This window comes from Psammomys obesus, unplaced genomic scaffold (genome assembly GCF_907164565.1).
Source record: "Psammomys obesus unplaced genomic scaffold, mPsaObe1.curated_primary_1811, whole genome shotgun sequence".
NCBI lineage: Eukaryota > Metazoa > Chordata > Mammalia > Rodentia > Muridae > Psammomys > Psammomys obesus.
The window spans coordinates 2,422,764-2,446,684 of NW_026591643.1; the positions used below are offsets into that span (position 1 = coordinate 2,422,764).

The following is a 23,921-nucleotide window of genomic DNA, read 5'->3' on the forward strand; positions in this document are numbered from 1 at the left end:
CCTGCCAGCAGTGACTCTAGCTAAAAGAATCACATCTTCCTCTGCAGCAGACCCACAAACTGAATGAACTGATAGGATAGACCTGAAATGGAACAGCTCATGGCAACAAAGCACAACTCCCATAACATATATGTACTTTACCACACATGTTTATTCATGAAGTCTGCTCTCCAGTTCCTGTTCAGTGAGGGTATGATCTGCTGGCCTCCTGGGCCAAACCATCCAAAGTTCCCAGTCATTAGACTGGTAGAAAATGTCCCCTTCTCAGGCCTCCATCCTGATGTGGATTAGACCCTACTGCCCACACTACCCTGAGGCTACCTTAACATCTCCTGTCTGCTCTTGCTTGGTTAGCTCAGCCAAATGCAAACCCTCATCTCCGCAAGTCAAGAACCATCAGCAAGTTTAGCAGCTAATGGGTCTGAAGCTTCAGGCCAAAGGTACTGAAAACAACTGTGCCTAACGAAGTGCCGTTGGGACCCACAGGTAAGTTCTTACACGCACATCTACTACAATCAAAGGCTGCCAGGCCCTACAGGACTTGCATCTGTCTGGGTTTCATTCGGCATCATATGGATTTGGTGACTTACATGCTGGAGAGAGGTCACACAGGGAAGTGGCAGGTGGTCTGCCACTAAGATTCCTTGGGCCCCTGCAGACAAATGCTACTTACAGACCTAATTCATCGAGAAAGAGGAATTAGTCATGTCTGGCTGAAATCAAGTCACCATTTATGGACTGCAGCCCAAAAGCTCTATGGTGAAGTCTATCTACCTATGATGGAGACATGTGAAGAAATTATGCTTTGAATTCTCTGAATAATAACTCAGAGTTCTTGTTGTAACCCTCCTTAGATCCAAGGGCAGAGGAACCTTAGTCTTGAAGGCAGAATGGAATCTGAGCTCTGTATCTGTATGGGTCCACTTTCACATGACGGCGGGCATGGGGAGGTGTGCCATGACCCCCATGTGAACCTGGTTGGCTTTCCCGGCACAGCTCCCCAGAGAATTACCAACAGAGCAGACCATCAGGGCACTTTACAACCAGACCCTTGCCCCAGGAATGTGTCTGATTTTGACATTAACTTAAGATAAACCCAGGACATCCCGGTTTTGTCAGTGTTGTCATAATCAATACATATTTTTATGTTTCAGACCCAAATGCTGGGGTCTACAGGTCTTGTTGCCTTTTTTATTGAGTCTCCAATAAGTAGTACTGCAGCCATGGCTGTCTGCCCACCTGCTGGATTGTTCTGAAGCAGTGTTCCTTACCCCAAACTGTTCTCTGACCATGGATGGTCAGCTCAATGGGCAACGTCAAGCCACCTGCTCCATGGCTGTCTCTTGCCTACACAGTGATGAAAGCATGACTTTGTGTTCACACTCACCCCAGTATTTCTTCTGTCAGTGATTTTTAGGTCTGGGCCACTGGCTTGAAATTTCACTAGAGTCCTTTGAGGCTAAATGAGATCCAGCCAGTAGAACAAGTGTCTGAGAGTAACATGACCCAACTCTGCAGCCCCTGGTAGGTGGAAGTGTCCTGACACCCCTCTAAGAACTCTCGTTATGAGCTAAGATGAAGCATTTCTGAAGGTGGAGTAAGATTCCAGGCTCTGAAAGAGACCCAATGCTGTGGAACAGGCTCCTTTCTGATCTGTTTCCAGTATTTTCCTTTAGCAAAGTGCTCAGTGAAGATGGTATCGACGCTGGCCACAGTGGTCTTTGCTGCCATTTCTAGGTCATCTTAAGATCCTACAATCCATCATGGTTAAAAAACTGAAGAACAGATTACCAGGTACCAGGTAAGAAGAGCTTTACAAGCCAGAGACTGCACCAGCCATCAGAAAATAGTTTAATTATGTACAGATGATTGGCAAACTGATTGGAGCAGGGTGTAGGTGCACCCCATATTTGAAGAAGTGACATGAGAGCAGTGCTAGAGACATGTGCCATCCAAGAGGTGACAGCCACCAGACACCAAGTAAATCACAAACTGTGACAGCTGTGGAAGGAATAGAAATCAACACTTTTCCTCTGGGACAAGAAAAAGAAAAACAAAACAACAAATATCAGATCTGAGGAATGCTTTCTCTCCCAGCCATGGAATGGTGTTTGTCCATGATGAACGCAGGGATGGCTGGGAGTACATGGTCCAGGCCCCTAGAGCCATGTCACCTACCACACCTGCTATGGTCCCATTTGTGCCTCAGTCAAGCCAGCAGCATTCAGGCTTCATGAGCAGCTCCTGCAGCCATAAGCATTCACAGGCCTCAGAAGAGGGGCCGTGAGCCCTGGTTTTCAAACTCAGACCATGCATCATTCAGTTCCATGAAGATCATCTTGGCATACTGTTCATATGACTGCCCTGTGGCCTGTGGGAAATGGGGTAAGAGCCAGCCTGACTACTCAGCTCCTATTGTGTGATACAGCCAGCAGACAGAAGGCCCCTCGAGGATGACAGGCAGAGACAACCCAGCCACAAGCCCAAGGCCTACCACCCTGGCCCTGGCCTACCACCCTCACCTTATCAGGATGCACTACCAGCACTGCACGGCGGTACTGCTTCTTCACCTGCTCGGGAGTCACCAGGTCAGCCATACTCACAGGTGTCCACCGGCTCTCCCCATCCCACAACACTGTGTGCAGGGTGGACAGCAGTGCACGAATGTTCCTCTCCTTGCCTTCAATCCAGTCCAAAAGCTGCAGACAACAGTGTGCACAGAACCTCAGGAAGGAGCTATTTTTAGACCTCCCTCCTTACTGTGAAGAGGGTGGGCTGGGGAAATCAAGGTAAGCAGCAAAGGAAGTACTGAGAGATGGTCAGATACTGGAGAGGGTGAGTGCATCATTTCAATGGTTCTGGTCCTCAAGGAAAAGACCATCCACAGGCCCGGAGCAAGATTCTGTGGAGGCCCTTAAGAACATGGTTTGGTACCTCTTTGCTTATCCCTCTAGGAGAACAGGACAGCCATGGTCCTACTCCCTTCCCCATCTACTCCTAGCGCCAGAAGGTCCCCAACCAAGCCCTCTCAGTTCCAGCACAGGGCTCACCTCAGACCGCACAGAGCAGGTGGGCCGACCTACAGCAGTTTGTGGACAGAAGGTACTATGGTCGGAGCTGAAACCCCTCTTAGCCGGGTACAAACCCCTAATCTCTCAAGTTAGCCTCCTGATCCAGGCACAGGGTTCAAAGAGGACAACTGGGACTCTGGCAACCTTTTAGGTAAGAGAATGGCTACACTGTGCCCTAAAGAACTGACTACCACATAAACCTACAGATCTACAGTGGAACATTCTGTTCATTGTGCTATGCTGACTCCTTCTTACTCCACGGTGAGGGCCCCACGTCAGTATAAAAACCTAAACAAACTACTGTTCTCACCAGTCAGATGAAACTTTGGTTTTGATGGGCACAAGTCTGAGCTATGCCCTCTTACCAGTTCAAGGCCAAGGTCAAGCATGTCCAGAGTACCAGAAGCCCTGTATGGTGCCTGCATGCTTCACGGATGTCCAGTGCCCATGAGCAGCACTATGAGATGCAAACACTCAGTATCATGTTGTCTAGAAGTCTGGCTACATGGGGGCTCAATTCTGCCCTACCCAGGGCCTCCAGGTGCCAGGTCCAGGTCTCTGGCTGGAGACATTGGCCTTCATAGTGTGGCCTGTGCCCTGGGGGTACCTACCTTTAATTTGAATGGGTCTGTGTCTCTGGCAAGTTCCTGTTTCCGCATCTCTGCCATGGTCTTTGGCCCCTTCTTGTCAGACTTGGAGAAGCCTTGATTAGGCAGCAGATCTTCAAAATCGTTCTCTGAGACTTTTGGCTTTTGGGCTGGGAAAAAAAATAGATACTTTTTATAGACACTCTGCCTGCTTTTGCTTTGCTCCCTGGGTATTAACGGTTCTGATACCTGGATAGAAAAGAAGAAAAACATGGCCTCAGTGCCATCTGTTAAAGGCCATTGAGAATTGGAGGAGAGGGGCCAGGCCTACAGAGATGCCTGAAGACAGCAGCATACAAATCCAAATCTGCTTTCTTGGCGCAGTGTCAGTGAGCAACATAAATACAGCTGTCTTGGCTGGCTCTGAGGGGACGAATAAGAGGCATGCAGACGGCAGACTTAACTTACCAAAGCTGGGCACACGGACGCCCCTTTCTTCTCGAGCCCCAATCACACTAAAGTGAGACCTTAGTTGTTCGGAGGCTCTGGGGACTGGCTTGGCCTGGGGGGTCCATGAGGTTCCAGGGGCTGTGGGACGGCTTGTCTGCCAGGAGCTGCTACTTTTGGAAGTGGGGGCTGATGTGCCAACAAAGGCCCCTGCAGGAAGTCCAGCAGGCAGGCCTGGGAAGACACCACAAGACATTTGTAAGCCACTTAGCCAAATGATGAGTTGCTTCTTCTGGGACTGAGAATACTGTGTTGCTGGGACAAACCACTGTTACTTAATTGATCTGTTGTACCTAATTAGTAAGTACCAGGGTCCTGAGTAGCCAGGGATACACCAGTGTTGCGGTTAGATGACAGGGTACCCTACATGAACATCTACAGAGGCCTGGTATCCCCATCTGCTGAATGGTCCAGGGGGCTGTCTTGTGTGGATTCTGCCTCACAAAGCTCCTTAAATGTGTAGCTGATTCTTTAACTTTCTGTTAAATGACTGAAATCATAGAAGTTACAAGACTCATGTTAAGAAGTCTAAAGCACCTTCACACAATGTCCCCAGTCATGAAGTTCCCTGTGATGGTTGGTGCTGTTCCCTTGTTAATATCTCAATTACCCAGGAGATGACTTCTGGGTATGCCTGTGGGAGATTATCTCCACCCCCCCACCCCCACCAAAACAGGGTTTCTCTGTGTATTCCTGGCTCTCTTAGAACTCTCTCTGTAGACCAGGCTGGCTCGAACTCAAAGATCCACCTGTCTCTGCCTCCCAAGTGCTGGGATTAAAGGCGTATACCACCATGCCTGGCGTGAGGGATTATCTTAATGGTATTAATTGCTGTGGGAAGATACATCTTAATTGTGGGTGAGATCATTCCTTGGGCAGGGGGTCCTGGACTGAATGGAAAGGAGAAAGTAAGCTAAGTATTAGCATGCATGCATTCATCTCTATGTATTCTGACTGTAAATGTGATATGATCAGCTGATTCTTTTTATTGCCAAGGAATATTTCACAGTATGAAAGGGACTGCTGTTTGCTTAACCTTCATCCACAGAACTACATTTATTTCGAGTTTATTCCATTGGCTATTACAAACAGCTCTTCTCTGCACATTTGCTTGAGTACTTACTTATGGATTTTTGTAGACATATAAGCTCATTTCTCTGGGATAAACTCTGGGGTCCTATGGTGTCTGCATGTTTACTTCTGTAGGAAACAGACCATGAGTGGCTGGATCATTTCACATTCCTGTAAGTTGTGTATGTATGGGAAACCCAAGCTGGGCGGTGGTGCACAACCTTCATCCCAGCACTTGTGAGGCAGGTGGACCTCTGTGATTTCGAGGCCAGCCTGGTCTACAGAGTGAGTTCCAGGACAGCGAGGGTTATACAGAGGAACCCTGCCTCGAAAAACAAAAACATAAGAAAACCAAACCGAACCAACCAAACAAAGAAACCCAGTTTCTAAGATCCTTGGTATGGCTGCTGCCCAAATCTTCCAGCAGCTGATGATTCAGCATTGTCTCTTGCACTTATTGGCACACCAGAATTACTGCTGATGGAACCTTCACCCTTATCATTATCTTTTGTTTTCTCTCTACAGTTATATATTCTAGAATAGAGTTCTTGTTAAAACTGTTTTTGAAAATGTTTTCTTCCCACATTTTGCTTGGTCTTTCCACAGTTGAAGGTCTCAGATCTGTGCTTTCTTCTGCTAGTAGAGCTGCTCTGCCTTACATTCCACCTGAGACTGAGGCTCAGTGTGTAACTAAAACTCTATTTCTTGCCTGTGCAAATCCAGGGGTTCCAGTTTTGTCTCCCTCTTCTGGGTGCACAGCTGGGCCCTCTCTTCTAATCCATGTATTATCAGTGCTTGGCATTTGCTAACACACCATAGTCTTGGTTTCTGTGGCCAGAGAGTATACCTCAAAGGCAGGGTAGAGCCTCTATATAACTCAATTACAAGAAGCCCCAATCATTCTAGTCTGTCTGCTTTCCCAAATAAATGTGACACTGAACTTGGCTATTATACAAAAATCTTTGTTAGATTTTGGTAAAAAAAAAAAACATTAGACCTACAGATCCATCAACACAAAGCAAAGGGGCAGTCCTGTGACCTAAAAACACTTAGTGTCTCTCTGACAATTCCAACTGCCATGTCTGTGCTGTGGTTCTACTATATTGGCACTACATGTTTCCCTATGTTCATAGTTAAAGGTTCTTTTGTTACTATTTTGAGAAGGGTCTCACATAGCCAAAGTCTGAACTCCTGATTCTCCTACCCCAGCTTTCTGAGTGCTGGGGTTACAGGCATAAGCCTCTATCCCTGACTGGTCTGAAAGTGTTTTTGCAAAAATCAACTATACACAGTACTGTTTTTAGTTTTGGTCTCCTTGAGCTGTTCCTAGTAAAACTAATTGCAACAGACTGCTGTTTGTTGCTCTTAGGTATGTGACTTTACAGTTCTAAGCCTTGTATGTTTTCTCTGATCTGATAGGCAATTGTGCAACCTGCAAACAGGAACAATTTTATTTTTTTCTTCTACCATATGTAATTTTCATGCAATTTTAAGTTTTGGTTTCTTTAAGACTTCAGTTATATTATATAAATATTACCTTGGAGGCTAGAGCTGAGATCACTAAGATCAGCAAATGGGTCTAGGCGCTGAGACTTGGTTTGGCTTGGATGGGGACCCGGAGGGGCTGGGTGACTGGCAGAAGAGAAGAGGGGACCTGGAAAAAGGAGAAAGGCTATTAGACTTGTACAGCACAGAATAAAATATAGTTTTTCAAAGTTCCTGGTCCTCCCTTTAAGTACCAAAGGTTCCACTCAAGGCTTGGTAATATCTTTAAGGACAATGGGAGGGACACATAGAAAATCTGGCAGAGTGGCTAGCTCTCGCATCCACATTGCTCCTCTGGGAAATCAGTGAACACTTGGTACCAAGAACCAGAAAATGTCTTCATTGTTCTTACTTCGTAATACCACTTGCTATAATCTCTCTAAAATACAACTGTCCTTCATGATACAGTAATGTAAATTTGAGACTATTCTAGGCATAAAATCTTAAAATAATTATTGTACAACTACTCAAAATATTATGCAGTCATTAAAAAATGATGGCTATGGAGATGGAGAGATGGCTTAGTGGTTAAGAGTGTTTGGTGCTAAATCAAAAGGATCCAAGTTCAGATTCCAGCACCCATGTAATAACATTTGCAGACACAAATAAAATAATCTTAAAAAAAAAACAAAACAAAACAAAACAAACTGACATATCCATATATAAAAAGCAGGCATGTTTCTGTTAAGTTTGAGGTAAGCTTGGTCTACATAGTGAGTTCCAGGACAGCCAGAACTAATCAGAGATACCACTCCTAGGCATATATCCAAAATATACTCAACTATAAACCAAGGATATTTGCTCAACCATGTTCATAGCAGCTCTATTTGTAACAGCTAGAAGCTGGAAACAAACTAGATGTCCCTCAACGGAGGAATGGGTACAGAAACTGGTAGATTTACACAATGGAATACTACTTAGGTATTAAAAACAAGGAAATTTGCAAGCAAATGGTGGGAACTAAAAAAGATCATCCTAAGTGAGGTAACCCAGAAGCAGAAAGACACATGGTATATACTCACTCATAAGTGGATACTAGCCATATCATATAGAATAAACATACTAAAATCTATACTTCTAAAGAAGCTAAACAACAAGGTAAACCCTAGAGAAGATGCCCAATTCTCATTCAGAAGGACAAATGCGATAGACATTGGAAGCAGGAGAAGACAGGGAATAGGACAGGAGCCTACCACAGACGGCCTCTGAAAGTCTACTGATTGAGTTATCAAAGCAGAGGCTGAGACTCATAGCTAAACAGTGGGCAGAGTGCAGGGAGTCTTATGAAACAAGGGGGAGATAGAAAGACCTGGAGGGACAGAACTTCCAAAAGGAGACTAACAGGCAAAAAAACAAAAACAAAACAAAAAAACAACAAACCTGAGCCCTGAAGCCCCTGCAGAGACTGATACCCCAACCAAGGACAATGCATAGAGAGGACATAAAACCCAGGCTCAGATGTAAGCCAATAGACTCAGTCTGCAAGTGGGTTCCCTAATAAGGGGAGCAATGGTTTTCTTTAGCATGAACTCACTGACAGGTTCTCTGATCACCTCCCCCTGGGGAGATGCAGCCTTATCAGGCCACAGAGGAAGACAATGCAGCCAGTCCTGATGAGACCTGATAGGCTAGGGTCAAATAGAAGGGGAAGAGGACCTCCCCTATCAGTGGACTAGGGGAGAGGCATAGGGGAAGGAGAGGGAGGGAGGGTGGGTTTAGAAGAAGACGAGGGAGGGGGCCATTGCCAGGATATAAATTGAATAACTTATAATAAATGATAATAATAAATAAAAATTAAAAAATTATAAAACAAACAAAACAAAACTATTAAGCCGGTGAGATGGATCAGCAGGTGAAAGTGCTTGCTATGTATCAGAGCTGAGGCTGATCCCTGGAATACATGTGAAACATCTAAATATGAATGTGTTCATCTGTAATCCTGGTACTTGATGACATGTAGTGTAGAGGCAGGAGAGTTACACAGAAGATTGCAAGCCAGCTGTTGCAACAGAAATGAGAGGTCCTGCCTCAAAAAGGTGGAAAAAATCTCCAAAAAGTTGTTCTCTGACTGCCAAATGTGTGCCATGGCATGCCCGGGTACCACAGAGGATATAAATCCATACGCATACACAAATATGCAAATTAATAATAATAATAGTTTAAAAAGCTGGCCAGAAGGCAACACGGTAACGGCACTTACTGCCAAACCTGATGCAATCACTATGCATCACAGTCCCTGGGACCTAGCTTAGGTGTTGAAGATACGATAGAAGAACTTTATACATTGGTCAAAGAAAATGTTAAATCTAAAAAGTTCCTGATATAAAACATCCAGAAGATCCAGTAAACTAAGAAAAGAGCAAGCCTAAAAATAATAGGAATAAAAGAAGGACAGGATTCCTAGCTCAAAGCCTCCACCCCCCCCCCCCCAAATCAGCTGGGCATGGTGGTGCATGCCTTTAATCCCAGCACTCAGGAGGCAGAGGCAGGTGGATCTCTGCGAGTACGAGGCCAGCCTGGTCTACAATGCAAGTCCAGGACAGCCAAGGCTACACAGAGAAACTCTGAGTAACATATAGGCAGACCTATCAGATTACATCTGACTTTTCAACAGAGACTCTAAAAGCCAGAAGCGCCTGGACATATGTCTTGCAGAGACTACAGATGCCAGCCCAGCTTACTATACCTAGCAAAACTTTCAATTATCGCAGATATTCCATGACAAAGTTAAATTTACACAATATTTATCTACAAATCCAGCCCTATAGAAGGTACTAGAAAGAAAACTCCAACCCAAGGAGGTTAATTACACACATGAAAACCCAGCAAATAATCTTAGACCAGCAAAAACAAAGAAACACACACACACACACACACACACCAAAACAAAACAAAACAAACAAACAAACAAATCCCACCACCACCACCACCTGGAATTAACAATCATTGGTCACTGATATCTTTCAATATCAATGGACTCATCCCCCAATAAAAAGACAGACTAACAGAAGGGATGTGAAAACAGGATTGATCCTTCTACAGCATACAAGAAACATACCTCAACATCAAAGATAAACATTATCTCAGAATAAAGGGTTGAAAAAAGATTTTCCAAGCAAGTGGACCTAAGAAAGAAGCTGGTGTAGCCATTTTAATACCTAACAAAACAGACTTCAAACCAAAATTAATCAAGAGATAGAGAAGGACGCTTCATACATCAAAGCAAAAATCCACCCAGATGACTTCTCAATTCTGAACATCTATGCCCCAAATGCAAGGGTACCCACATTTGTAAAAGAAACATTACTAAACCTTAAATCACACAGTGAACCCCACATATTAATAGTGGGAGACTTCAACACCCCACTCTCACCAATGGACAGTCATCCAGACAGAAACTAAACAGAGAAATAATGAAACTAACTGCAGGTATGAATTAAGTGGACCTAACATATCTAAAGAACATTTTACCCAACCACAAAAGAACATACCTTTTCTCAGCACCTCATGGGGTATTCTCCAAAACTGATCATATACTCAGTCATAAAGCAAGTGACAACAGATACAAGAACAGAAAGCCTACTACCTCATGAAAACTGAACAACCCTCTACTGAATGACCACTGGATCAAGGAAGAAATAAAGAGATTAAATGAAGGCACAACAAACCCAAACTTACGGGACACAATGAAAGTCGTGCTAAGAGGAAAGTTCATAGACTAAGTGCCTTCATAAAGAAATGAGAGATCTATACTAAAACTTAATAGCATACCTGAAAGCTCTAGAACAAAAAGGAGCAAACATACCAAAGAGTAGACTGAGTGGGAAATAACCAAACTCTGAGTGAAATCAATAAAATAGAAACAAAGGAAATAGAAAGAATCAATTAGACAAAGAGTTGGTTCTTTAATAAAGTCAACAAACAGACAAGCCCTTATCCAAACTAACTAAAGGACAAAGAAAGAATATCCAAATCAACAAAAAAGGGGGACATGACAGATACACAAGAAAATCCAAAGAATCATGAGTTCATACTTCAAAAACCTATACTTCACAAAATTGGAAAATTTAAAAGAAATAGATAATTTCATCAAGAGATGCCACTTACTAAAGTTAAATCAAGACTGGATAAACAATTTAAATAGACCTATAACCCCTAAGGAAATAGAAGCAGTCATTAAAAGTCTCCCAAGCAAGAAAAGCCCAGGATCAGATGGTTTTAGAACAGAATTCTATCAGACTCTCAAAGAAGAACAGATAGCAATACTCAAATTATTTCACAAAATAGACACATAAGAAACATTGCCAAATTCATTTTATGAGGCCATCATTACCCTGATACCTAAACCACACAAAGACTCAACAAAGAGAACTGTAGACCAATTTCCCACATGAACACTGATGCAAAAACACACAATAAAATACTCACAAACTGAATCCAAGAACATATCAAAAAGATCATCCACTATGCTCAAGTAGGCTTCATCCTAGAGAAGCCCAGAAGCTCTGTAAGGCAAAGGATACTGTCATAGGACAAAATGGCAGCCTACAGAATGGGAAAAGTTCTTCACCAATCCCACATCTGACAGAGGGCTAATATCCAAAATATATAAAGAACTCAAGAAACTAGACATCAACAAACCAGTAACACAATTAAAAAATGGAGTACTAATTGAAACAGAGAATCCTTAACAGAGGACTCTCTAATGGCCAAGAGGCACTTAAAGAAATGTTCAACAGCCTTAGCCATCAGGGAAATGCAAATCAAAATGACTCTGAGATTCCATCTTATACCTGTCAGAATGGCTAAGATGACAAACACAAGTGACAGCTCAAGCTAGTGAGGATGTGGAGCAAAGGGAACACTCCTCCATTGCTGGTAGGAGTGTAAACTTGTACAGCCACTTTGGAAACCAATATGGCAGTTTCTCAGAAAACTGGGAATCAATCTACCTCAAGACCCAGCTATAACATTCTAGGGCAGATACCCAAAGGATGCTCTACCATACCACAAAAACACTTGCTCAACTATGTTCATAGCAACTTTACTTGTAATGGCAAGGAACTGGAAACAACCTAGTTGTCTCACAACTGAAGAATGGATAAAAAAAAAATGTGGTATATTTACACAATAGAGTATTTCTCAGCTGTTAAAAACAATGACATCATGAAATTTGCAGGCAAATGGATGCAACTAGAAAAGATCATTCTGAGTGAGGTGACAGACACAGAAAGACACTCATGGTATGTTCTCACTTGTAAGTGGCTATTAGCCACAGAGTAAAGGATACCCATGCTATAATCCACAGACCCAGAGAAACTAAGTAACAAGGAGGACTCAAGGGGGTTGGGGGTAGATGCATGAATCTCACTGCATGAATCTCACTGTGAAGGGGAAACAGAATAGACATCCTGGGTGAACTGGGATGGAGTGTGGTGGGGGCAGGGGTGGTGGTGGTAGTGGTGGTGTCGGGATGGGGGTGTGGATGGGAACAGGAAGGATCAGGGGTAGAAGAATGAAGAATGGGAGAGACAACTGGACTCAGGGGGCATTCCTGGGACAAGCTAAAAACCTAGTGCAATGGTAATTCTCAGGAATCTATGATGATGACCCTAGTTCAGACTCCTAACAATGGGGATGCAGAACCTGAATAAGCCCCTCCCTTCCAGTGGAGGGATTGGGACACCAACCAAGACACAAAACCTTTGACCTACAATTTGTCCTGCCTGAAAGACATGCTGGAGTAAAGGTGGTACAGAAATTGTGGGAATATCCAACCAATGACTGGTCCAGTTTGAGACCCATACCATGAGAGGGAGCCCACCCCTATCACTGCCTGGAGGGCCAGGACCCAGAGGCTGAATAGTCCGGAGACCTAGGATAGAACCAAACATGACTGGCATAAAAAAGAAAAAAAAAAAAAAAAAAACAAAAAACAAACACATTTCTAATGTATTTTGCTATACTCATAGACTAGTGCCTACTCCAGCTGTCATCAGAGAGGCTTCCCCTAGCAGCAGAGGTGGGACCCAAAGCCAAACATGAGGTGGCACTTGGGGGAATCTTATGGGAAGAAGGGAAGAGAGAACTGTGGGAGCCAGAGGGGTCAAGGACACTCTCAGAAGACCCACAGAACCAACTACCCTGGGCTCACAGGGCCTCACAGAGATCGGACCACCAACCAGTGAGCCCACATTAGACTGACGTAGGCCTTCTGCACATAACGTTACAGTTTTCTAACTTGGTCTTCTTATGCGGCTCAAACAGTTGAAGCAGAGGCTGTCTCTGACTCTGCTGCCTGCTTTTGGGACGCTTTTCTCCTAAGGGGTTACCTCATTCAGCCTTAATGGAAGAGGAGGTACCTAGTCTTACTGTAACTTGATATGCCATGGCTGGTTATAATATTCATGGGAGACCTGCCCTTTTTTGAAGAGAAATGGAGGAGAGGAGGGAAGAGAAAACTTCAGTCAGAATGTAAAGAATAATTAATTTATTTTCTAAAAATTTAAAAAGAAAAAGAAATTCCAAATGTGAAAAGAGTTTAATAAAGAACATGAAATAACCCGCATAAAACAAAAACAAAAAATCTGCAACCAAAAGCATATAAAATAATACATTACAACCTCACTTGTAATGAAGAAATGCAAACTGAAAGTACCTATAATCAATGGCTAGCAAGTGGCTCAGCAAGTAAAGACACTTGTTGCCAATCCTAATGACTGGCATTTGATGCCTGAAATTCACATGACAGGAGAGACCTGAGTCCTAACTGTCCTCTTACTTCTACAAATGCATTGTGATACATTTGTATCTCAGAGAGGGGATGTATGTCAAAGACTCTGCAAACAGGACTGTTTGGACCAGAATATTGTTGTGTCAGTAAGAGAAAACTATAGGTACACAAAAGGGTCAGATGGATGTTCACAAATATGAACTACTCCTTGTAATCCATATCATCAACAGGGCATGTTCCAGTAGCCATGGTACACAGCCTTTCTAAGGGTCCTTCAGAGGACACAGAAAATACAGAAAAACATGAAGGTACAATGTGGGCAAACAAATAGGGCAACTGTTTACACACAGGCAAGGAATTGTGTTCCAATACGTATTTGCCTTCATGAAAAAGGAACAGCATGAGGAATAGGAGGAGCAGATACTGCTGAAGCACTTACAGAGTTTCTGTGCTCCCATCGAGCAAACAACAGAGAAATCTGTAGTCACCATCCATTAAAGCTGACTAGAACACAAAGGAACCTGTAAGCAAGCCCTGTCTCGTCCTCTTTTCAAAAGGGCATGGGGAAACTTCATGGTCACAGTTGGTACAATCTTGAGATACTGGCTAACAGTGAGGCTGGTGGTCATACCTTCTGGTACTGGAATAGAGGCTGGCTCAGGCACAGCAGTGTCAGCCCAGGTATCCCATCCTCCTAGAAGATCTGGGTGGCTGGATGAAGCTATCACCTTGCTGGGCTCTGCTGGTAGATCTCCTGGAAGGAGCCAGAAAAAAAGGCAGGGCTTAGGTTTTGTGTATGTGCCTTCCCACTCCACATGATGCTTGGGAACCTCTCCCATTCCCAGGCATAAGCAAGAGGCAATCTCCTGGCCTCAGCATATAGCCCAAGGGACCAGCGTGGCTAAGCGGTTGAGACAGCTCAGACACCTGGTAGCTGATACTCTGAACTCACAGGGTTGATGGTCAAAACTGGCTGGGCTCGGCCATTAGCATCTGGCCTCTTTCCTGATGGTCCTGAGGATGTATGTAGCACACAGCCACAAAGGTGACCAACAGAGAGCAACAGGCAACATCTTCACAGGCAGTGGCGACAATGCTTATATGCTGCCTTTCTGAAAGGGCACTCAGAGTCTTTCTGCCTTTCCCTAAACCTTCCATACTGAGCCCACGATGGATAAGTGTTGTAAATAAAAGAAATTAGTGTTGGGCCATATAATACTTATTATTAGCCCTAAGATTATCATGGTGGTATTATTTATACTGCTATCACAAATAATAAGATACAGACCTATATCTGGGCAGGGCAGAATGGGGCAGGCGTGGCTAAAGTTCCTGGATTGTGAGGATGAAGAATCGTAAGGATCACAGGAAACTGACAGATGAAGAGAAGGAGAGGAAGGAGGATGCCACAATGGGTTAGCTTGGAGAAGAAACCACGTACGGCCGGGAGGAAGGACTCCAATAATGGCATGAAAAGGCCCAGATGAAGAATAAAAGCAAAAATATTTATAAGATTATGGATGGAAGACAGAAGGATTAAGGAGGACGGCATTGGATGGGAGCCAGGAGATGGGTGGTGAGGTGACTCAGACAGCGTAGGTAGGATTATTTGCCTGGTTCAAAGTAAATAAGGCAATTATAAATCTAACGGGTATCTGTGTCGATAATGGGTTAAATAACACCACTGTGATAATCTTAGGGCTAATAATAAATATTATATAGCCCAACACTCATTTCTTTTATTTACAACAGGTGAGGGACTCACAGGCAGATTCAGGAACTCCCTGGAGTCTAGGGCTAGTTCTTGTGTCCTCTGCTGGTTATGTGCCCACTCCAGCATGGTACAGCCATATGTCTTATTTTCTACCCACAAGCCATTTGGGGCAGTCAGCTGTCCTCCAGAGCATACCCTAGACCATGTGCTTTCAGCTAGGAAAAAGAACCAAGCTTTCTCTCCAAGACATGGCAATTTCTGCTTAAATGGGCCATGCCTGTTGCTCCAACATGTGCTGACCAGCCATTAGCCATCCTGTTGCCTCTTCATAAAGCTAGATCTTCTGTTATCTAACTCATCATTCCCACTTCCTGATTCTTTCTCTGCTAGAAGCTTCTGGCAGAAGTAGGCTGTGCTAGTCACGGCCACAGTCTCAGAGCCAGAGAGATGTCCACTAGCAGGGCCGGTAAACAGCAGTGGAACCTGTCCCAGGTTTGAAGTGACAGCTCAAGGAGATGAGAAAAAGACCACTGTGTTCTGCTGGGCCTTGAGACGCCCTAGACTTTGGGAAAGTCACCAAGAGCTAGAAGTTAGGCCCAGTGCACCAGAGTTGCAATAGACAGAAGGTCTTTACAGCCCCTGTTCCATTCTCGACCTCTATCTGCAGAGGCCTGCAGGAAGTAGGTGCTCCTAGGCACTTCTAAGCATAATCCTGTGGCTTCTCTGTAGTATCATCATGGCCATACTCACCCAGGTGCAGAAAAGTAGTGCTGCAGGATGGGGGTGGGGCACTGTGGGTGGATGGAAAGGGAGCTGAGGAAGCTACAGAGTCAGAGTTAAGAAAGTCTCCAAAGAGATCAGGCTTGGAGCAGGGCTGGGTGTCCGAGTTGGATGACAGCAGAAACTGGTCAAATGGGTCCACTAGGAGACAAAGGCAGGACAGGGACACGCATTATACCTTCGCCTACACCTTGGGAGCTCTGTTGCCCTGTTCTCAGGCTTCCACTTTCCCCAGCAACATAAGCTCAGATCATCCAGCAGCCCACCCAGGGACACATGGACCTCCTAATATCCCACAGTTTAGGACTGTCCCATGAAGCCAGAGATGGGAGGTCCTGGCTTGTGAGCTGAGACCAGTAGGAACTGATTGCATGGGTTCTCCAGAAGGCAGTTCCCTCCCTTCAGATGTCAGTGTGATCCTTTTCTTACATGACAGGAATGGTTAAACCTTATTCATTACTATGAAGCCAATTTTCTGCATAACTGAAACGCATACCAGTGTCAGGGACTTTTCCTTGTAGGGTGCTCTGCACCCCCAGAAGAGGAACTGGGCTTGCCAGCAGTAGAGGAGCCTCACCACCAAGCAGGTCACCAGGAGGCCCCACTTGGGCAGCATCAGATGGTACAAGAAAGCAGCTCAACAGGTCAGTGTTGTTGGATGGGACCCCACAGGCCTGCAAGGGGGCAGCAGGCTCTGAGTCTGCCTCAGAGTGCAGCCCCAAGAGATCAACACCCTCTTCTGGCTGTACAGGCTCCTGTGGGGGAGCCAACATGCCCACATCAAACATTAAGTCTTGCTGTCTGGTCCCAGCTGCCAGCCTTGGTGTATCTTCTCCAGCCCCTGGCTCCCTCTCCTCACTGGGGAATGAAGCCTCTTCTTCATCTGACACTTCACTTCCGTCTCTGTTTGCAATCAGGACAGACTGACTCTCCTTAGGAGAGGTATTATCTGTACCAGTCTCTGGTTCTTTTTCCTCTGTGGAAAGAAAACTTTTGGTTAACTGACCCACATGCTGGGGTAATTGTAGCAGAACAAACAGGGCCCAGTTTGCAAGCATACAGCCAACACTAGGATCCTCATACCCACTGTAGTGGACCATCTTGGGCCTCAGAGCACATGTCTTGAGGCTTGACCTTCACAGACCACCATGGAGCCATAATGCTGGCCTCTATCCAACAGCAAAGAAGTCAAAGAAGGTTCTAAGATTTTTCTCCAGTCCCTCCCTCAGCCCAGCCTCAAAGAGCCTCTCCATCACTCTGGAAAACACTTGGTAAACCACAGCCTAGCAGGAGACATACTCTAGCACTTTTTTGGAAATTATTAAATAGGAGTGGCATATCCTGGGATATAAGCTAGGGAGGCAAGTTCAAGGTGAAGATCATAGGTGTTTAGCTGAAATAACCAGGCTATGAGACATGAGGAAAGGACTAAGATGCCCAGTAGAAACTGGAGGCAGTAAGAAACAAAGTAACTCCCTACCATAGTTCATTTATCCCTCTCCTGAGGCCCCTGCTCTGCTCCTTAAGAGCCCCTGGTCCTCTTAATGAAACTGTGTGCAGGAACTTGGACAGCAAATGACTTTAAGTTAGTAAGGAAATGAAACTGGTACCCCAGGCTTTGTGGGCATACACATGTGTGTGTGTCTACTTCAAAGAATATATAAACTGTTCTTAGTTTGTATGCCAAACAACAGAGCTAAATGTGTGGCTTAGGTGCGGAGGATTTGTCTGACATGCATGAGGCCTTGGGTTTGATCCCCACTGACATAATTTCTTCCTAGACAGGCCACTGTGTAGTAGGGTCTGCAGCCACTCTAAGAGACCTCAGCTTTGTTTGAACCCATGAAGTTCACCCTAAGTACCTGAACTCAGCACACGGCCCTTGCAGAATGTTGCAACTGTGTGGTAATGATGCCAGAAATTAGTGGTGACAGAGAGTTCAGGGCCATATGACACACTGGGTCCCACGAAAGAATGAAGCATCAGCTGTGCCCTATGCCTACCCTGCCAATCCAGCGTGTGGAGAAAGTGGTTGGTGTCCGTGCTGCTGCTCTGCGGTGAGTCCGACTCTGTGATCTCAGCCTCCGGAGACCCTGCCTCAGCATCATACTGAGCTGTGGAGCCCGGCTGCCGGGGTAGCTCCGGCTTCCCTGCCAGGAAAAGGCTGGCATGAGGCCACCTGTGCCAGGCACAATACAGGGCAAGGCACAGCAGAGCAACAGAGCAGGGTAGGCCATAGGGACACCTGCACCAGTTCCTTGAGAACAATAAGGTCTGCCTGCAAGTAGATTCCCACCATCCTTCTACTCAGATGCGGTGCCACACCCATAAACACAAAGCATACTCATAGAACATAACACACACACACACACACACACAGCCTTTTTAAAATACCTAATTGTCTGCAGACTAAAAAAGCAAAATGTACAGATCCAGACCACAGAGGCAGCAGGCAATCAATCCCAACCTGCTAAGGCACTCCACTTTTTATAAGACCTAGGCTGACATAAATAGAGGACACTCCTAGGCCAAGTGGAGAGTCGCTGACAAAACCTGCAGGTCTTAAGTAAATTGTTCTACCCTCAATGTGGCATTTAAACTGCCATGTCCAGAGCATACGATCTGAGTCAGCTTATGGTACAAACCTAACCCTGGAGGAAATCCTTCCCAGCCACAGTTTCATGTTAACCCTGAAAGTAGATCCAGGGCTCATGTACTCAAGAGCAACAGTACCTCACTGCAAAGCAATGGTTCTCAACCCTCCTAATGCTGCGACCCTTTAATACAGTTCCTCATGTTGTGGTGACCCCAAACATAAAATTACTTTTGTTACCACTTCATAACTGTAATTTTGCTACTGTTATGAATCTTAATGAAAATATTTTTGGAGACAGGTTTGCCAAAGGGGTCATGACCCACAGGTTGGGAACCACTGTTCTAGAGGTTGTTTTTACACAGCAGGAGAACAGGCTTCCCTGCTGGTTCTATGTCACATGGGCCACATGTTTGTGTGGCTTATAAGCACAGGGCCTCAGGATCACAGCGTCATGTGCCTCCTTTCCCTGGCACCATAGCTGCATCTTTATACAACAGTGAGTGTCCTCTAGTGAGCACAAAGTAGGTTGGGGTGCTTAAGCCAGGGGGAAAGGTAATGCCCAACTTTAGGCAGAACTCTGTTCCTGAAAATCTTTCCTAGATTAGAAACGAGTCTTGAGCACGGAGAGTCAGAGCACATCTTACCAAACTTAGACAGAATGTCCTGCTGTTCTTCCCTGCTGGAAAAGAGGATCTTGGGGTTCAACCCCCTTAGGCTGGTATTCTCCCAAGGTGGAGTTTCTCGGCTGGGCCTGTCTCTAGGCTCCACCTCCACCTCCAGGTTCACCTGGAACAGATCTGGGTACTTCTCCTGAATGTCACAAGCGTCCAGGTCATACCTACAGGTACCAAGAGGAAATGAGTGAGTATGGCCAGGGTGTTTCAAATGTCCTTCAGCACCCACAGAAAGGGTAAAAGATTGTTGGTGAGGCAGTAGGCACATAACCGTCCCTACCTGTGGGTCAGGAGTACTTACAGCAGGGAGGGTACACCCAGGGTTATTGCTCAGCTTCCCCAGTGTCAGGGCAGTTTCCCTGGCTGTGAACGTGGTAGAGTACTGAGCTAGACTTCTGTGTTCCCTAAGTCTATGGGTGGCCAGATGCTCAGAGTGACCATAGGACAGCTGCCATAACATGACTCCTAAATCCAGAAAGACCGAAAGGCAGGCGCCACGCAGCAGACCTGGAGCTCTGACCAGAGGCCCTAGATTCCACTCCTCACCTCCAGATAGACACATACTGAAGATACCTGATTGATTTAAGTCGGGTACTCGGAAATCTTAAATAGATTTTTATAAAAATATGTACACGTCGGCAAAAATTCCAACTATTATTAGAAGTCTAAGACTTCTTGGATTCAGCTATAAGAAGCTAGAAACAAGACTTGCTGAAGGCCTAGGGAGTCAACCGGGCTGTGAGAATAGGGACCGGGAAGGAGCCGGAAGAGGGGTGGTCACAGGCTCTTCAAACACCACAGGAGCATGGAAAGCTGGGCTAGGCCTCCTTGCAGGCATCAACTTTACTCATGTTACAAACTGTTTTTACTAAGTGGTAAGTAGCTCCATACTGCTCCAAGAAATCCTACATTCTAGACACCCAGAGTCACAAACATATCCTGGTTTTCTAACCTAACATCTCTGTACTAAGTTTTGTACCTAACCATAACATCACTGCCAACAAAATCTAAGAAACACACACAGCAATGGTGACCCATTTTCAGGAGTCTCCTGGGTGCGGAGGGAGGCCACATACTCCTGGTCCCATGGGACTCTCTGAATGTGTGTGACGCTGTAGTTATCAATACCACTGTGTAAGGAAAGCTGGGAAGAGCAGAGTGGCAAAGCAATGGCTAATTTTGTTTCTTAGTATTATAAAATAAGCATGCAGATTACTCTACAATGTTTTATACCCTTAGTTTGCTATTTCTTGCCTGGGATGCAACCCTCTGCACATTGCAGAACACAGGGCAGAACACAGGCTCTGTGACAGGGGTTCTCCCTCCATATGTATCTTACAATTGGGACATAACTCAGAGCTACATGCTACTAGGCTTACATGTAGCTGATGGCTACAGGGAGGAAAGGCTGAAACTTGCCATCAGTGAGGAAGGAGGAATAAGGCAGGAGGGCCCACGGAGTGTTCTGTACACTTGGCAGGCTCAGCCTCTAAGACACGTTGATGACAGTTCTGGGAACAGCTCATTTCTTGCTGACTTGCCCAAGTGACTGAGACTGCCCAGCCTAGCCAGCAGGGCAGTGAGGGCACAATGAGGGTGTGTGAGCAGAGGGCTAAGAGCTGGGTTTCAAGACACAGGGCTTCACAGGCCCTGGAGGTTAGATGCTGGTATGTCTAGACTCCAACGGGAAGTGAAGGGGATTCTCACACATATAGTACCTTGTAAACAAAATTCTGACTTGTGTCATGACTGTGGTACAGTGCACCGAAACCCCCGGGACCCTCAGTCAATCACAGAATGCCTCCGGTCTACTGTGTGTCTATCCCGAGAGACTGACCCACTCAGGCTCATGTGATGGTGTGTTTCCAATTCTTTTCTACAGCTCCAGCTCAGCTCAGAGCAGTCCTGCTGCACATGTCTGTATGCTTCTCTTGACCATGCTCTTGCCTTACTGCAGGCTTATGGAGCCAGGCCACTCAAGTAAGGCATATTTCCGTGATCTCAAGTGTCTCCAACGAAAACAACAGTACCACACACTGGATACTTCCAAAAAGAGAAATAAGTTTTTTTAGTTACTAAAGTTTTAAAAACTTAATTCATTGTTTTATGATCTATATAATGATTTATTTACTTGTTCTGCTTGACAAAAAAAAAAATGACATCAAGTATAGTTTATCTGTTCTATTGTTGGGTGCCCACAGACACACAAATGGTCTTCTGCTGCCTCACCAGCCCTTCCGCACACCACACTGCTTAGTCTCGAAGCATCTCACCTTGGTTGTATTAGTTGTCACTGATAGGGCTAGAGCTTTAGCTTAGATTTGTGGGGTAGCTTCCACCACTTTTAGCTTCTTTAGTCTTTACATATATATTTCTAAAACATGACTCTTGTGAACTATACACATTTGAATTTTTTTTTAATTGGGTTGTTTGTTTAACAAGCCTGATTGCATTATCTTTCATGTGGCATATTTTGTATATCTGGAATCAGGCTGACACTGGCAATGAACCTGCTTCAGTGCTGCTTGTCTGCTTTCCATCTCCTTTGGTTCTGTTTCTACATTTCTCCATTGTGACTCTACCTAGATTAATTACATCCTGTGTTCCATCTTTCTTCTACTCTATCTTTATAAAGCTCTTTATTGCTCTCTGTGGAATTATAACATCCTCCCTTGACCTGCAGTTATCCCATTGCTGACTTCCAGGCCTCAGAGGATAATAAGGGAACATTTCATTGGTGCTACTGTCATGTAGCACCATTATTACAAACACATCTTTTTCTTTCTTTCTTCTTCTTTTAAAAAATTTTTTTTAAAGACAGGGCCTCTCTATGCAGTTCTAAACTCACTATGTAGATCAAGATGGCCACAAACACACAGAAATCTGCCTACCTCTGCCTAGCCAGTACTGGGCCTAAACTTGTGCACCATGCCCAGCTCCAAACAAATCTTAAAACCCATGATAATACATGATTTCTGATGTTTTAGGTAGTCAATATGCATGATTTTAACCAACTAAACTAAACCAACTAAATTTAAACTAACGAAACCAATTTTCCTCATGTCTTATAGCTAGTACTGGCTTCCTTCTAGTTTGTTCTGCCTGTCCTTTGGTAATAACATGTCCCATTCTGTTTCCCTGAACACATCTGCTAAGTTAATCACACCACGTAAGAACACTTCACCTAGATACAGAATCATCCTACTTTTCTTCCATTACTCCTAAGACACTGCACCGACTTCTGGCCTCTGGCCCTTCAGAGCACTGATAGATGTTAACTTTGCGCTATGACAATCATGACATCTCTCTACTAGGTGCTTGTTATTGTCTGGCTCTCAGCAATTTAACTATGTTCTGAGACAAGAATTTCTCTTCCTGTTATTAGAAAGCGCTGTATGGTATGCAGAGACCTGACACCTCAATGGCTCAGATGTCTGCTGCTCTTCCAGGAGCTGAATCTGTTGTTCTTTGACTTCAGACCTGGCATTTATCTCTTTTTAGGTCCTGCCTTCCTTCATCTCCTCTGTGCTCAGTCTGAAGAATACATTCTTTACAATTCACTATGCCAGATCTGCCAGCACATTTCCCAAACTCTTCATGTCAGCTGTGTTTTCAGTTTTAGAATTCACATCTTTCTTGTTTCCACATTCTAGATCTGTTGAAATCCTCCTCCTTCCCCTCTGATTTTTTAAAAAAAATATTCACTATATTTTAATGTATTTATTTTGCATAGACGTGTGTATGCGACACAAGAGTTACAGCCTGAATTCGGATGTCAAAGGACAACTTGCAGGAGCTGATTCTCTCCTTCCACCCTATGGGTCCCTGCAATCAAACTCAAGTCATCAGGCTTGGTGACAAGGCACCTTTATTTTCAGAGCCATCTTGCTGGTCTCCCTTTGATTTCCTGAATATGTTGTCTTGATCCATTTTCTGTTGCTGTAATAACATCATAACTGATTTAGAGAGAAAAGGTCTTACGCTTTTTGTGGTTCTGAAGGCTAAGAGGTCTGAGACTGGTGGATGTACCTGGTTAGGGCTTCCTGACTGGCAGCAGCTGTGTAGAGTCTCTACTTAGCAAAGGGCACCAGATGGCCAGGCAGTGTGTCCTAGCCCAGGCCTCTTCCTCTTATATAAAACTACAATCCCAACACACAGGGTTCTACCTTTATGACCTCAATTAAATTTAATAGCTTTCCAAAAGTGAAACCCAGACACACCAGAGTCAGATGAAGTCTTCACCCTCTTAATAACTCTTAGTGGGGATTAAATTCTAGCATGAATTTTGGTAGAGATATTTAAACCATAGCAATGTTAATCAGAACTATTAAAAGTTCTTATTCCATTAACTAATACCTGAATCATATAGATAGATCTTTTCACCTACATTTTCTTGGTCTCCAGTAATTTGATCTTAACAAACAAACAAACAAACAAACAAACAAACAAACAAACAAATAACTGACTATGCCTCCACTGTGGTTGAAAACTACAGAAACTGTTTGCAAGAAAATGAGTGAGGCACTTGCGAGACTGAGGCAGGAGGATCATGCCTGGGTTACACAGCTGGTATGAACCTAAGAAGCTACAGAATAAGAGACCTTGTCTCAGACAAATGAAGAGAGAGGCACCCATGTCAAAGA

The 23,921-nt window shown here is 44.6% G+C and overlaps 1 protein-coding gene across 3 annotated transcripts in view; it reads right to left on the reverse strand.

Annotated features, from left to right (window-relative positions):
• Positions 1-1,839: 1,839 nt before the first annotated feature.
• Positions 1,840-23,921, reverse strand: part of Gak (cyclin G associated kinase) — a 59,124-nt gene continuing 37,042 nt past the window's right edge. Inside the window, exons 19-28 of one of the 3 annotated variants that reach the window (XM_055611639.1) lie at positions 19,249-19,442; positions 18,012-18,158; positions 16,505-16,984; positions 15,979-16,149; positions 14,146-14,268; positions 6,774-6,890; positions 4,127-4,339; positions 3,683-3,828; positions 2,523-2,699; positions 1,840-2,371 (exon numbers count right to left, since the gene is read on the reverse strand). In XM_055611639.1, coding sequence (XP_055467614.1) covers positions 2,270-2,371; positions 2,523-2,699; positions 3,683-3,828; positions 4,127-4,339; positions 6,774-6,890; positions 14,146-14,268; positions 15,979-16,149; positions 16,505-16,984; positions 18,012-18,158; positions 19,249-19,442 — 1,870 coding nt within the window. In that variant the 3' untranslated portion in view covers positions 1,840-2,269. The remainder of the gene's footprint in view (positions 2,372-2,522; positions 2,700-3,682; positions 3,829-4,126; positions 4,340-6,773; positions 6,891-14,145; positions 14,269-15,978; positions 16,150-16,504; positions 16,985-18,011; positions 18,159-19,248; positions 19,443-23,921) is intronic. The other 2 variants (XM_055611640.1, XM_055611641.1) reach the window with 2 other exon arrangements.